This window comes from Ruditapes philippinarum, unplaced genomic scaffold, assembly GCF_026571515.1.
Source record: "Ruditapes philippinarum isolate M1 unplaced genomic scaffold, ASM2657151v2 ctg1402_1_1_1_1, whole genome shotgun sequence".
NCBI lineage: Eukaryota > Metazoa > Mollusca > Bivalvia > Venerida > Veneridae > Ruditapes > Ruditapes philippinarum.
This window is the reverse complement of record NW_026859924.1, coordinates 126,876-143,167: the sequence shown is the minus strand read 5'-3', so window position 1 is coordinate 143,167 and position 16,292 is coordinate 126,876. Positions and strand designations below refer to the sequence as shown.

At 30.9% G+C, this 16,292-nt stretch overlaps 1 protein-coding gene across 12 annotated transcripts in view; it reads left to right on the top strand.

The window, feature by feature from the left end:
* LOC132758293 (DNA damage-regulated autophagy modulator protein 2-like) overlaps window positions 1–16,292 on the top strand; it is a 65,557-nt gene that overhangs the window by 36,710 nt on the left and 12,555 nt on the right. For 3 of the 12 annotated variants that reach the window (XR_009629558.1, XR_009629557.1, XM_060749869.1), the window contains exons 1-3: window positions 5,947–6,232; window positions 11,070–11,180; window positions 11,557–11,678. Coding sequence is in view for 10 of the 12 variants with exons in the window: in XM_060749869.1 (XP_060605852.1) it covers window positions 11,110–11,180; window positions 11,557–11,678 (193 nt within the window). In the remaining 2 variants the exon portion in view is untranslated. The other 9 variants (XM_060749865.1, XM_060749859.1, XM_060749861.1 and 6 more) reach the window with 7 other exon arrangements.

The window sequence follows — 16,292 nt, the reverse complement described above, 5'->3', positions numbered from 1 at the left end:
TATTCTACATTTCTGTAAGTTCATGTGCTGGTGAAAGACACAAGTAAAACAATGTTGGCTTTCAACTCTTAATTATGCCTGTCCTATAGGTGAATATGAATAATGTATCAAATGTTTTTCTGTCAAAATGACAAAATGCATATCATTGTATATTTTGTCTCCCAGCAACAAAACGGTGTACATGTATATATTTCTATGTTTAAGAACACAATGCATCACATTATGTTTATAGCCTATCCAAGCAACGAAACAATGCTTGTCCTATATTTTCTCCTATAATAACACAATGCCTATTATGATACATCAGTGGGTGTTTTCTCTCCAAGCAACACAGCAATGTATATTATCGTGTATCTTTTTCGCTCCAAACAACAAAACAATACAAAACATAACGAATTTTCTTTCTCACAGCAACAAAAAATGCATATTTTTGTGTTTTGTTTCCATTTTATAAGCAATAATGCATTCATTTGTATTGTGTTTACTCCCTGAAAAAGAACACTATGTATCACAAACCATGTGTTTTTTCTTCCAATTTCAACACAATGCATATTTGTATCGTTTAATCTCTAAAATAATAACATAATGCATATTTCGTGGGTTATTTACCAACAACACAATGCATATGCATTTTTTTATCTCCCTTAAATAATTAGCAAATGTAAACAAAGAAGTGCTTTTACTCTCATTTAAAATTCTAAATCACTATAACTGTTCTAATTGCCAAATGGCAACAGTTCAGATAGTTTGCCAATTAGTAACATTTTGAAAACTATAACTGGACATCAAAAATAAAAATAAGTATTTGAGATATAAAAATAAATGCATTTCTAGGACACAGTGGGCCTTCAATAACTATGATTTTGTTGCAGATTTCAAGTTCACCACACATGATTTCACCATCACGCTGGTTCCTTACACTACATATAAATGAAGACAATTTTAAACTATCATTGTGCAGAAAAATATTGCACAATATCAGAATCAAGATTAGTTGTCCTTTTAAGTTATAATAAACCATTAGTAAAATCATCAATGTAGTTGATATTAACTGTGCAAATATTTAACGAATCAATACGATAGTTTACTTAATAATTTTGAAATTATAGAGGTAGATAATCTTCTGTCAGATGGTCATTGCATGGTAGAATTTTATTTGAAAATAGGGAACTTACAACAAGAAAGTTCCAGTTCAAGAACATTTATTAATAAAAAAGCAAATATGGGAAAACAACAAAAGTAGCATATTCGAAAATAACATAGATACTGAAACTATACACACTATTATAAATGACATAGAACAAAATAAGGATACATTAAGTCAAACTCAAATGGACAATACTTTCTCAAACATGGCTGAAATCTATCTTGTGAGTGCCCAACTTAAGCTTTATAAGTAAAAATAGTATAAATAATACCGCAAAAAAGAAATCAAACTACAAGCCCTGGTTTTCAGTGACTGTAAAAAGGCAAAAAAGTCTTATACAAAAGCAAGAAAAAAATATTGTAAAAATCCTACAGAATACAATAGAACAACCTATATTTCCTTATGTAAGCAGTATAAGAAAACAATGAATAAATATATAAATAAGTATAACAAAATTAATGAAGATAAATTCTGGAAACTTGAAAAAAATCAACCTAAAGAGTACTGGAAACTATTAAATGAATTAGGGAAAAAAACAACACAGGAGAAACCTACAAAGGAGTCACTGTACAATTTCTTTAAAGATATAAATAATAACCCAGAACATGATCAAAATGATTCAGATATATATGAAAACATAGATTTGACAAATAATAATCACATATTAAACACTACAATAACTGCAGATGAAATAATGAAAGCAATAAATTCATTAAACAATAATAAAGCCAGTGGAAATGATAACATAATAAATGAATATATAAAATACAGTAAGAATAAAATGATTCCTTTTTATGTGTCCTTTTTCAAATGTAATTCTAGAAACCGGTTTAATACCATCTAAATGGTCAGAAGGGGTTATTATACCAATATACAAAAATAAAGCAGCTCAACTAGTCCAGAGATCTATAGACCTATAACACTTTTGTCTTGTGTTAGTAAGTTATTAACAGCTGTACTAAATACCCGTTTAAATAAGTTTCTTGAGGAAAATGAAATTCTATTAGAAAATCAGGCAGGATTTCAGAAAAGCATACGCAACATTTGACCATGTCTTTCACTTTCTCTAATTGAAATACTGAGATATCACAAAAGAAAATTTATTGTATCTTTATTGATTTTGCACAGGCGTTTGATTCTTTATGGCGTGTAGGACTTTGGCAAAAAAATCTTGAATATGATATAAATGGCAAGTTTCTTCCGACTGATTAAAAATTTGTACCAAAATGTAAAATCGTGCATCTCCCTAAATGGTGAAAACAGTAATTTCTTTTCATGTAATTGTGGGGGTCCGTCAAGGGGAAAATCTTTCACCGGTTTTATTCAGCCTATTTCTTAATTAATGACTTAGAACAAATTCTTGCAGAAAAAAGGTCACACGGAGTGAAATTCATCGATATAGAACCACAACATAGATACTTTTAAAAAAAATATTGATACTTTTATATGCAGATGACACAATCTTAGTAAGTGATGATCCAAAAAAACTACAAAATTGCCAAATGATTTTCGCCGAATACTGTAGAACCTGGAAATTTAAAAATTAATGTTAGTAAAAACTAAAGCAAATGGTATTTTGGATCACATAATGACAGGAACTTATCTTTTAAAATAAATGAAGCACCATTGAAATAGTATCCTCATACAAATATCTAGGTGTATATTTCTCAAAGAGCGGAAGCTTTTTCTAAATGCTAGAAAAACATCTGGCTGCACAAGCAAAAAAACGCCATGAACTTATTATATAAAAGAATAAATAATTTACTTCTTCCTATTGACTTAGCCATTAAACTGTTTGATCATACTATTATCCCATTCTTCTGTTCTCTGCAGAAATAATGGGGCTATGAAAAACTATCAAATGTTAGAGAGAATACATTCAGAATTCCTGAGAAAACTAACTCACTTAAGACGTTCAACACCACTATATATGTTATATGCCCGAACTTGGCAGGTACCCCTTGAATATTAACATAAAGACTAGAATGATTAATTACTGGAATAGACTAGTTACTGGAAACAAAATAAACTATCATATCAGATATATAAATATATGCTTGAAATGCCAAATTTTGAATCAAAATGGATAAAAGGAATAAAAAACATTTTAAATGAAATAGGGCGAAATGATATTTTTGAACAATCAAAATAACCTCCAAAGTCAAAATTTGGGAAAAAACAGTAAAACAAATATTATTGGACCAAGCATTATCAAAAACTGCATGCTTCTATGCAAGTCTCAACTAAAGGACTAAATTATTCAATTTTCAAAGAGTCAATTAAAAACCTTGAGGGCTATTTACTTAATCAAAAAAAGTCTGACTGGCTGTCTTTAATTAAATTTAGATGCGCAATCATTACTTCCCATGTGAAACTGGAAGGTGGCAAAATATAGACTATAATGAAAGAATATGTCAACTGTGTTTAAATGAGAATAGTACCCCAGAAATAGGAGATGAGTTTCACTATTTATTGACCTGTCCCTTTTTTAATCAGACTAGAAAATTATATATAAAACCTTATTATTTAAGAAGATGTTAATACTCTTAAATTTAAAGAGCTACTTAATACACAGTCAAAAAAAGCTATGTAACATTTATTAAAATTATTTTAGAAACGGTTAAACAGTAAGAATCACATGAATATTTTCTCTGTAAAAATGGTAATACTGTCATAGGATCTGTACACCAATACTATTAATGTTTTATTTATTGATATTCCATTTGCTTTTCCTCGAAACTGCTGTCAGTATAGTTCACCAGTTTTTATATACAAATATTACAATCTTTTTTCATTTTTTTTTTTTTTTTGTAATTAATGCAAACTGTCACTTCATTGTTACAGATTAACTCATATGGTCATTTTCTATTCTATTTTTTCATAGGTCAAGCTTTTTTCCTTGACTTTTATAGTTCTAGTTTTATAGTCTTGAGTCATGCTGAATATAGGTCAGGTTTTGTTTTGTTTGTTTTTTTTTGGTTTTTCATTAGATCTAGCACACTTTTTTTTCCTTATGTTGAATATAGGCCATGCTTTTTTTCATTAATATTTTACACCTGTCAATATGCCTATATAGATGTAGTTTATCAGCTGTATACAATCAAATTAATCCTTTTCCACGAGTATACAATAACTATGCACATTCTTATTTAATTGATGTTTACATGTTCTACTTCTGTGAAGACACGTAACATTATCATCTCAGTCTTCTGCTAAATTTGCTAAACTGATACTTTTATGATCGAATGGTGAATACTCCAGATGCTTCGAAACATTTTATATCCATCTTTCGAATATTAAAACTAATCATTCGTTGATAATCGTCTATTAAGGTGATTCCGCTTTGTCAGCCATATTTGTTTTCACTTAAGTCTGTCCAAAGTGAAAGTAGGCCAAAATTCATATAACAACAAAGCTCTTATTGTAAAATGATGAACCATTTGAAAGTACACTTCCAGGTTTATATTTTAAGGACAATTATAAACAAAAATAAAAATGATAACAATAAGAATATTTAGCTTGAATGTGCCACATTTCTGAAGACCAAAAACATTTTGTTGCAAAGTTTTATACACATTTCATGAATGGCAAAATCCTTTTTTAAAGTCTGTTTTAGTGCCTAACAAAAGCTATTTTTTGCAGCAAAACAAAAATCTTTCAAAAACTTAACTCCAAATAAATCTGTATCTCATGTCCTTCTAAGCACATGGCCTCCATTATTTTTGTAAAAAAGTAGTGCAAGAAAACAATCATCATTTATAGCCTTATGAATTACAATTTTAAAATAAAAATCAACAATCAAACTTTTAAAAATCTAACCTTTTTTATGTAACAGTGAAGTGTGTCTGTTTTCATGTACACAAGTAATAGGTAAATGATGTTATTTTCATGTACTACTTTTTTTACCCATGTCATGTGGTCATGTTTTTTTTTCAAGGTCAGATAAACTACTTTCCTAAGATTTATGTTTTTTAAAGTTTTTTTATTTATGCAAAAAAATAGCTTTTGGTAGCAACTAAAACAGACTTTAAAAAGGATTTTTTTGCATTCATAAATGGCATAAAACTTTGCAACAGAATGTTTTTTGGTCTTCAGAAATTTTAGCCCATTTCAAGGTAAATTTTTCTGATTGTTTTCATTTTTATTTTTTAATTTAAATAGTCTTTAAAACATGGAACTGGAAGTGTACTTGCAAATGGCTCATCATATACAATGTTAGCTTTGTTGTTATATGAATTTTGGCCTACTTTCACTTTGGACAGACTTTGTGAAAACAAACATGGCTGACAAAGCGGAATCACCTTAATTAATATATCTTACTTAACACATTTTACGCGAAGTTAAAAAATACCTGGTAAGGCTTTACACAGCGGACGATTACACTACCTTTTGGGTATAGCGCGGTTTCGATGCAGCGATTTAATTAAGGCTGCACAAATACAATAAGAATAAACTCTGTTTCTTTGAAGAAAAGCAAGAAAAAATGGTGTTATCGTCTTCAAAAGTCACATAACTATTAACATCGTAGATTATTAAATTAGTTTCAGCCACCCAATATCCGAAAATGGAACATTCTCAGACAAAAATTTATAGTCCTTTTCAAAAAATAAATGGAATAATACACTATTACTATTGTCAAACCCGTTAAGCAAACAATCTGTCACGTGACATCACAAGGTATTTTTGTTCAAATGTATTATTCGCTGTATGCTCACATGCTTGTTATCATTGCTTGAGCTAAATAAAGTTTATGTTGTTGTTGTTGTTGTTGTTAGTGATCGGACAAAATATTGGGCTTAAGCCTGTGTCTAAACTGAACACAAAACTTTGATTGAAATTTTAATCAATCGTGTCATTACCTTTTCGCTTGATTTCTATTTCAGAGCAATTTAGCTTAATCTTCTTTTAATTATTGTTATTTTCTTTTCTGTGTATGTCTAAATTTAGGTCTTAAATTTAACCACTTTATGCTAAGTCGGAAGTTTTTGCCAGTACAATAAGTAATGTCAACGATAGAAGGACGGTGTTTGATTGTTGCGACATACTAAGAGGAAATAAATATATAAACAGTATAGTGGTGAAAATGTAAGTACTTTACTAAATATATCTATTGATTTTTAAAATTGGTTCAAGTGACAAAATTGTGCATTCTTTATTATACTACCTGCCTAATAAATTCTAACGTTGTTATATAAAACCTATTATCAATATATTACTGGATGTTTTTGGAAATATTTAACGGTATGTTCATTTTTTTATGTTTTCGTCATATTTAAGAAATATGTAAATTGAAAATATATATGGAAATTATATAGCTACATACCGACACATATACATGTATTTTAGCCTATAAATCATTAAATATAGATAAATTCCAAGAGAAACGGACAAATAATGAAATCAAAATTATTATAAAAATCCGAAATTATCGATATTATTTAATTGATGATTTACCAGAGGTAGGAGGGTATTGATATACAATAGGTAAATACTGTTCTGCTTTCGTTTCTGGAGTGTTATAATAACGATTCCATCTTAATACTTAGTATAAACAATAACCTACGGGAACAATTAGTAAATTATAAGCTGTAACACAGAAAACAAACTTCACTTGTCAGTATATATAATATAATAGAAATATTTGTTTCTTATCATGTTCGTTATTGAAACATGTATGAAAAAATGAGCATTAACTCACCAGTAATAAAACTAACGCTCCAATGTAGTATATTACAAGGTTAGCTTTTAAAAAAGCTAGTAGCGACTCGCTTCGTGTGTTTAAATGTGAAAATGACAGTTCTGTTAGCTGAAGAGACTTCAGCGAACATCAAAATAAAAGTGCAGTCAACACTGGCCCGGTGCCAGTGTAAATAAGTTCAGGCCAGTGTAAATTTAAGAAAATTTTGTTAATTATTTAGTAGAATAAATTCAAAACTGGAATTCGGGCCGGTAAATTCAAAATCTAAAACTCATTGACTGAAAGTGACTATATTATATAAAGTTCTCTCAGTTTAACCAAGATGAGTATGAGTATATATGAAGATGCATGTAAACAGATAGAATGAAGTCCCTATGTCTATGCACATTTACCATATGGCCTGTTGACCTTGACCACAAAATGTTAGATAGGTAGATTTCATAAAGATGTCTCTTTATACAAAATTAAGTTGTAATATGTTATTTAGTATTGGAATGAGAGGCACAAGTCCTAAAGTAAACACAAGTTGTCAATCAATTCAGCCACAAAAGCCGGGAACCTATTAAAAAATATAGGGATCCCGGAAATTGACCAGTCTAAGAAAATGTTTTTCAGATAAGCCGGAATCCTATTAAAACATATAGGGATCCCGGGAATTGACCAGTTCAAGAATATAGTTTTCAGAAAAGCTGGGATCGTATTAAAATGTAAATAGATCTCACGGATTGGCCACTTCAAGTATATAGTTTTCAGAGAAGCTGGGATCGTATTAAAACATATAGGGATCCCGGGATTTGACCAATTCAAGAATATAGTCTTTGATCTTTCCAATTAATTAGGCATATAATTATAAGTATTGTGATTTCCGCATTTTAAGTTTGTTAATAAATAGCTCTAAATATATCTATATTCTAAGTTAAATTAATTTAACGTTCATTATATACAATAAAAAAAAATTAACGTTTAATGGCCTTTCATTACGACAACAATCAACACAAATATAGTTCATTAGGTTTTTCCTCAATATCTTATACGATCCCGGATTCCGGGCGTCCCGGATCCCGGCTAGTTAATACATACACTGAATACCGGAAAGGATAAAATGACCGGAAAAAAGGACAAAATAAAAAATGCACAGAACCAGTTGTACACTTCTGTTAATTAACCAAACGAAAACTTACTACAGAGAAAACAGGTGAAATCGCTAAATCAAAAGTCAGTGTAAATATGATTTATTGAAAAGAATTAATAAAGACAAACATTTTAATCATCATTATATCTTTGCGCTCAAAACAATACTTGCTGATTTTTAAAAATGGCGTGAAAATTAAAGGTTTTTTGACGCTATGTAAGATTAAATTTGATTGGCTAAATAATTTTGGATCCTAGCCCTGATAGATAAATTTTGTAGAAAGCTGGAAGCCAAGCTTCGATTAAATTTTTGATGGCTTCGGAGTTTTAGGTTGTTTCTCAGTAAAATCCTAACGTAATACCGGCTCGCCGTGGCGAGCCGGCATAAAGGGTACAATGCACATAAATAACAAAATACACTGCATCATAGGTTATAACCAAGCCCTAACAGGGCTATATGTTATGTAAGTTTAGTTTATTACAACTATATTTTAGTTCGATTGTGTTGGAAGCTGTAAGCTTATTGAAACACCTGGAACCGACCAGTACTTGACAGTGAGTGTAAAGTATCTTGCTCACGGAAACAACGGCTTGTCATACCCACGCGGCCAGCAGTCCTTAGATTCCTAGTCGGACGCGTTAACGCATTGTTCATGTTACGTTATGTTAGAAAATATAAAAATAATTATTGTCACCGTGTCATATAACGGAGCATGTGAGCGTGTCTTGACAAAACCAACATAATGCGTTTGCGACCAGCATGGATCTAGACCAGCCTGCGCATCCGCGCAGTCTGATCAGGATCCATACTGTTCGCTCTCAGTTTCTCTACTTGTAATAGGGTTGTTAAAATCACGCAATTTAAACCTTACACACCAAATGATTTGACTTTTTATTGACACTCATGCGATAGTTTTAAAGTCGCCCGCATATTTTAAGGTATATTTTTTGCATTTTATATGGCCATGTATAAACTGTAGTATTGCAAATAACCGTTTAAATACAGTCATATTACCTGACAAGAATTTTATAACGAAAATATATAACACTGCAAACTTCCTTTATACAGAGCTAAAAGAAATTATTTCATAAGTCGACTGCAGCCGTGTACATTATACTCGTAGATTATAAACATGAACTTAATATCACGATTATCGTTACAAACGTGCAATATTATAAAATGCGCATAAAGGTATAACCCCCCAAATGCATTACCTATCTAAATAGGTTAGAATTATGATCTACTGCATTAAATCAAAGGGGTGTCGGACCATACTCCAGAAGAGTCAACATTTTATTTCTTTTAACATGATTGTTGTTGTATGTTTTAGAGCCCTCTTTACTAAGACTTTAATAATTTGGTGTCTATTTGAAATATTAGAAATAAGTGATGATAAATCATAATAATATGACAAGTCGTGTTTTAATTCATTAGTTGATGTTACCATGTATCAGATTATTTGACTGTTGTTAAAAGTGGCAGGAAATAAGTTAAACGTATTTGTAACTGATAATTTCTTGTTTATCTATAATCAAAATTTAATTATTTCTTTCAGTACACAAATAAATGCTACGACCTATATCGGTTTGACCCCCATTCTATATTTAATGTCAAGTTGGTTTCTTGTAAATTAGGATAGTTTTCTTACATACACAAAGATTCATTATCTAAAGAGATATGACAAATCATGTTTTCATTGAGTGCCGCCTTTCCTTGTCGATCTTGTTTATCATAATTTATATGTTTAATGAACTTATAACAGCACATGTCCTAACTATTGATATACTTAAACATGTCTCTGATAAAGGTGGTAATGAGAGGTGTGGGGAGTGGAAGGGGAAGAGGAGGGGTATATGGTTATTTGTTAAGATTAAAACAAATATGTGCACACTTGTAGATCTTTAATTAATATTCATTCATGATGTATAGGCCTACATATAAATTTCTTATAAAAAATATATATTTGTTTAAACGTTATGAATCATGTTGTGCTCAAAACATTTGTAGATTTCTAACATACGTAGCAATTTTCGGGGTTGTAGATAGAGATCTATATATCTATAAAGGTTCCATGACATTGTTTAAGATCTATATAAAGATCTGTCGGCGATTTTAGCCGGTAGATCTAGGCTGCTTCATTTTGCAGTAACATTAGAAGTGCTGGCAAAGCTGTACAGTACACGTAACGAATTTGTTTATTTATCGTCCTCTGATAACCGCCGTATAAACACATCTGCGGATGTTTCTAAATTCAAAATTTTACCATTTCTTGTTTAAATGTTGAATTCTACTTAAGCCGGTGCTGGGGGGGGGGCGTGGACGGTACCAGTTTGCACTTGATAGTACCGTCCATGAACAGGCTCAATCAAACCGATTCTGCGACATTTTCAATTTTACCGTTTTGGGCTTTCTTTTAGGGGTTCTTATTTTCACTATTTTTTCGACATATAAATATGACGTAATCATGTTCCTACTGCAAGGAAACAAAACAAAGATATTCATTAAATTCATCTGCGTCTTATTTAAGATCTACTTGCTGTTGTACTAAAAAAATAAAGTTTTGATAAGCTTAGATCTAAGGCTACAGTATGTCGCATCATATGTATTCGTAATAAGTAGACAGACTAAAATAGAACACGCTCTGAAGTCTTACAGACCATTAGGCTGACTGTAGTATGAAAAGTTGGATTTAACTCAATACAGGATTGGAGCGCCTGAAATCATGATCACAAAATAGACAAATATAGTTTTTTCGCCGATTTTTACATTTTTCCTTCATTATCATACATAAATCGGTGTGAAAAGATGAATTAGACCTATTAAAGTTTAAGATTTTAGCATTTTATGATTCAAGCGCCTTGCCCGTTATATTATATACCGGGATACGGTATTCAGTGTGGTGCTCACTTATGTAAGTTCTATTAAAAAAGGAATTACGTCATCAGGAATGACGTCATATAGCTAGTACTTAGTAAATGTTTGTAAACATAACCTTTGCTTATGGCAAAGCAAAACAGTCAAAAATAAAATTATCGGATAAAAAGGAATGTTTCATTTAGCTAACTAATTCATTTTTATTTTCGTTTCTACAGACATACTAATGATCACGTGACGACGTAAGTGCCGGAAGCTATGTTAGAAACTAGGCATCACTGGCTACCCATCATCATAGCAGTATATCTACCCGTGTCTTTCATTATCACGTAAGAACTTTCAAGTTGACTATTATTATGTTTGTAAGAAGTTCTGAATCTAGATTCTGCCTGAACTTTAAAGGGCTGAATTTACACAGGCATTTAGAACTGTTGTCTATAAAATCTAGATTAGCTTAACTTGTGCTGAATTGTGGAATAGAATCTAGATCATAGAGGTTAGTTTCAATCTATTCAATGATGTAAATATATGAAGGTTTACATCAAAGGATATATTTTACTCGAACTTAAAGTTATCATAGAGGGGATCTACTGTAATATAAGAAATGCGTTCATAAATGTAAACCACTATATAACTAATCAGCTGGTCCCATAAATCTGATCGACCTTTCATTTATAGATCATTGTGTTGTTTTTTTTTCTCCAGATACTCTATAGCTGTAGGAAATGATCATGTTGAACCCGTCTTCCCATACATCAGCGACACTGGAACCAGTTCCCCCGAAAGTTGTGTATTTGGTCAGTTGCTTAACATTGGTGCTGCTCTAGGTAAGATATATAAAACCCATGACACTTACGGCACATGAGCAAGACTTTGTGACGTATTCGTTTAATTTTGCAAAAATGACCAGACGAATATATCAAATAAGAAAAAAAGTTAATTTTACTGTAAAATATCTATAACTGTTGCATATTCGATTAGTGAATACAGAAGTTTCCGGATCAACATTGCATTATGATCAGTTAAATCTGTTTCTAATATAATTAATATCATACTGACTCAAGTTAAGATCTACTTATTTCTGACATGTAGATCTGATAATCCACCTTAGATTTTATTTGTTTCGCCTTCATTCAGAGTTTGCTCAATTAAAACGTCCTTTAATACACTTGTTACTATATAAAGTAACAAAATCGCCTATGATTTCAACTAATTATGAGTGTCACGTGACCTATTATGAGTTTGCGGCCCGGGCCGAGAACTAGTTATCAGCCCGCTGAACATGTGCACGTGCACAAACTGAAATAATGACGTCACATTTTACGTCTGTAAAAGTGAAAGTAGGTTTTACGACTCCGAAAAAATGGTATTGCACGGCCGTGCATATAATTATTTTGACGTGACGTCATTTTCCTTATATAAACATATTTGAGTTAAATGTTAGCGTTGTACTATAGGCGCGTCAATGAAAAATGGGTCTTTTTCGCTTCAAACGGTCTTTAGCATTGGTATGTGATTAATAGAATATTAAAATCGTGTAAGTTTAATATTAAATTAATTGAACTCGTTGAATTAAATAATATTACGCTCGCCAAAGGCTAGCAGAATATTATTTTATTCAACTCGTTCAATAAATTCAGTATTAAATTTACACTCATTCAATATCCTCTATTGATTTTAAGCGTATTTCGTACACACACAGTTTTTTTTCTATTGAAATTTAAAGAAATAATACGACAAATTCATTTCGAAAAAAATGAAAATGGGTCATTCTATTATTTTTGGCTACTTTGATAATATAGTATGTGCCAATTACAATATAACAGAAGTGTGCCTTATGTTACATACTTGTGTAACAGTACATTTCTGGTAATGATTATGACTAGAAATGTACTTAACAATAAGAAACTGTTGGGGTTTGTCTGCACAGGAGAAAGGAAATATCATTTCCGTAACCGAACATTTCATTGTGATATTTTTTTAGAAAGTGATGATTTTAATCAAAGCTTAAATTCAGATAATATATTTTTAAATTTTAGTGCCGAGAAAATGTCAAAAACTGCGTTTTATGCTTTTGGAAAGAAACAATTTGCTTAATTTATGTGTTCATGAAAAAAATAAGTGAAAATGGTCAAGTATTTGTAATAGCAGGATCTATTCGATCAAAGTAGAAGATAAACAATTATGTCTAAATATGAATTATGAACTGTACTGTTAATTGTTAATTTAGTTTATATAATATGCCTTTTGCCAATTTAAATAGTATGAATATTTTGATATGTTACGGAAATGAAATGTTGGTTTCGGTAATGATAACTGAGTTACGGAAATGACAATTAACTAAACATAAGGAATTAATTCAAATTTATTCTCATAACATCGTTAACCACTAAACTTTTACAGATAATGTAATCTGCACCTTAAACCTTCTTTTCATTAATTAATATAACAATTAAAGCAAATCATATTTCAGAGATAAAATTCATGAAAATATGTAGAAATGATTGTATTTCAATTTGATAAAAATCGTTTAAGTATAGGATTAACAATTATTGATACAGCTAACTAGTTAAAAGCTTCATTGCACCAAACGAGATCCCTGGAAACAAATCATTAAACTAAAGATAACTTTTAACAATCTTTAAGTATAAAAAATGGAATTTCATTTATGATTTTATATCACGGAACATTTAATCTTTTAAATTTTGTAAGCTTCAATCAATGCAAAGTCTGAGTAGCATTTTTTATATTTCTTTTATTAATATTTCATTGTTTTAAATGGAGTTTAGAGACCGCTCATTTTTGATGGTAACAAATACATAAAATGCTTTCTAAGAAAACAAAACAACAGTATTATATTCTAGATGACTGGAATATGGTGAAACCACAATTTTGTACACCCTTAACGCAGCGTTATTTAACGAACTATACTGTTTTCCATGTACATATTTATAATTAACAAAACTTAGAAGAACCTTAACTTTTTAACCACAAACTTTTTAACCACGAACAATCATATTTCATTCCTCATGCAGTCACTAATGACATTTTTTAAAGATTGCATTCAATGATTTCCCATATCTTTTCACATATTTTATAGTGGCGGTTAGAAGTGCTCTCTGGGGGCGACTTAAGCAATGTTATGACCTTATCCAAGGGGTACCAAACAGATATCAGGAAGGAAAGGCCAAAAATATGTGTTTAGTAATTTCGGGCTGACTTTATGCATCACTTGAACTTGTAGGTATTTTCATCAACATCCAACACCCTGCCTGGATATGGAATACGGTCATATATAACAACAATGTACTGATCAATTAATGTTTCATCTACTGTGTCTATTGACTGAAGTACTGGTTCATTGTCCTGAAAAACAAATAATACAATTATATAAAGATATATGCTTATTCACAACACTTGGCATAAGATAATAGTAGACACAATCATTCTTGGTTTTAATCAATTTACAAATGCATATATAGTAAAGTTATATTGGCAATCATTCGATTATTTAAAGGTTTTGTTAAATGTCAATGAAAATTGTGATGACTTACTTTTGTTTCCATCTGTGGCAGACTTTCGGATTGATTTTGTGGATTCGTAATAGCAGGTTGTGCCAATTCTGAATGTCCATTAGAAACGTAAGACTGGTAATCAAGAGACTTTGAACTTTGATCATACTGAAATAAAATTATTGTTAATATATACACACAAAAACTATTACAAAAGAGATATCATCAAAAGCAAAGAAAACAAACACAAATAGTTGACAACTGTAGACTCAAATACAAACACTTAGATTATATTAATAAAAGTGTGATTAGTTAATATGCATACTTTCTGTATACTTGATTAAGTACAGATAATTTTAAAAGAGCCTTAACCGAAACGCTTAACCAATAATAACTATTATACGTCAGTATTTTCCAAAACGACTTCACTGATATATGAAATCCTATATTTGAACAATATAAACAGAGAGTCATATCTGTCGACAGATCTACAGGTATACTCTCAGTTATTTGCCGAAAAGCAATGAATTAAAGATCCTGGGACTTTCTAGGCAGATCTGATAAATTATACAATGCATATTAAACTACTAAACTACTGTTTTTACCTTGTCAATAAATGTTGTTTCCGTGATTCCGTAACAATAGCACATTTTGGGACGACTACAGAAGCACGATAACACTCTTGTTAATACTTAACCTTGAGATTTGACCAGGACTGAAAAACATATAAAAGTCAATCTTTTTTTTAAATATTGTTTAACAAATATATAATATGATGCATTTTGATTAACAGAATTGCTGCAAAATTCCTCATTAGATATAAATTTGCAGTTTTACTATGTTAAAATTATGCCAATGCATTGCATGCTTATGAATTGAAATATATTATAAATGCAATAAATATACGTATTACTTCACTTCCATACGTTTTGTTTAAGATCGATGATTAATTCAAAGGCAATTCTTAACCATTAAATTTCAACATTTTCAACAGCACAAACCTGTATCTTTTAACTTTCTGCTACATGGATTATTATATTATTTTATGATTAAAATTCAACAAACCTGATGAATTTTCATAGTGTCTGGAACAGATTTCAATTTCTTTGGAATGTCTTGCTCCATCTTCTCAACTTCAGCCTCTTTAATTTGAAATATCTCCACAGATGTTCCAGCTTCTTTAATGGACTCAATCATTTCTCTGGCACATGTTATGTCATTTCCTCTTACATTAACTGCCCTATCAGCTTACTGTTTTACTGATGCACCTACTCCATCAGCTGCCCCTTTGCCATGCGATGCCTCAAATAATTCCACGATCCATTTGTGAACCCAAGGTCAAACAACTTCATGGAAAACATACATATTTTGCCTATATCTGTATTGAGTTGTTGGACCGTCCGACAATATGTGGAGAATATAATTTGACTTCTGCTTCAACCAGATTACAACAGGTTCTAAATGTGCCCAAATTCCAACAGGATTATGCATGAGGCAATCTGAGACGCTTGCGAAGGCGAACGCTTGCTCCTTTACATAGGCCATCCCAGTATGCAAAATGATTTGCTGCTGTGATACTCCAAAGTGTATAGACTGGATTTCTTGATGGTACTTACATTGATAGTTTTCGCTGAAATCTGTGTGCATCAATATCTCATCATCATTTAGATTGTCTTTCAGTTGACTTATTGCTCTGTACTGGTGTCGTATGTTATAAATATGTCTTAGAGATCTGCTTGCCTCAACCTGAACTTCATCGTGTAGTTGTTGAATCGTGCCTTGCTAATTTTCTTTTACAGTTTTAGTAATGACCTTCATATCGCTACTGGTTTGCGGTATTTCAACCCTTTTATTTCGCCATATCTTCCACACCACTTGCCTTCCTATTGTAACGGTATCGTTTAATGGTAGTATACATTCTGTACATTC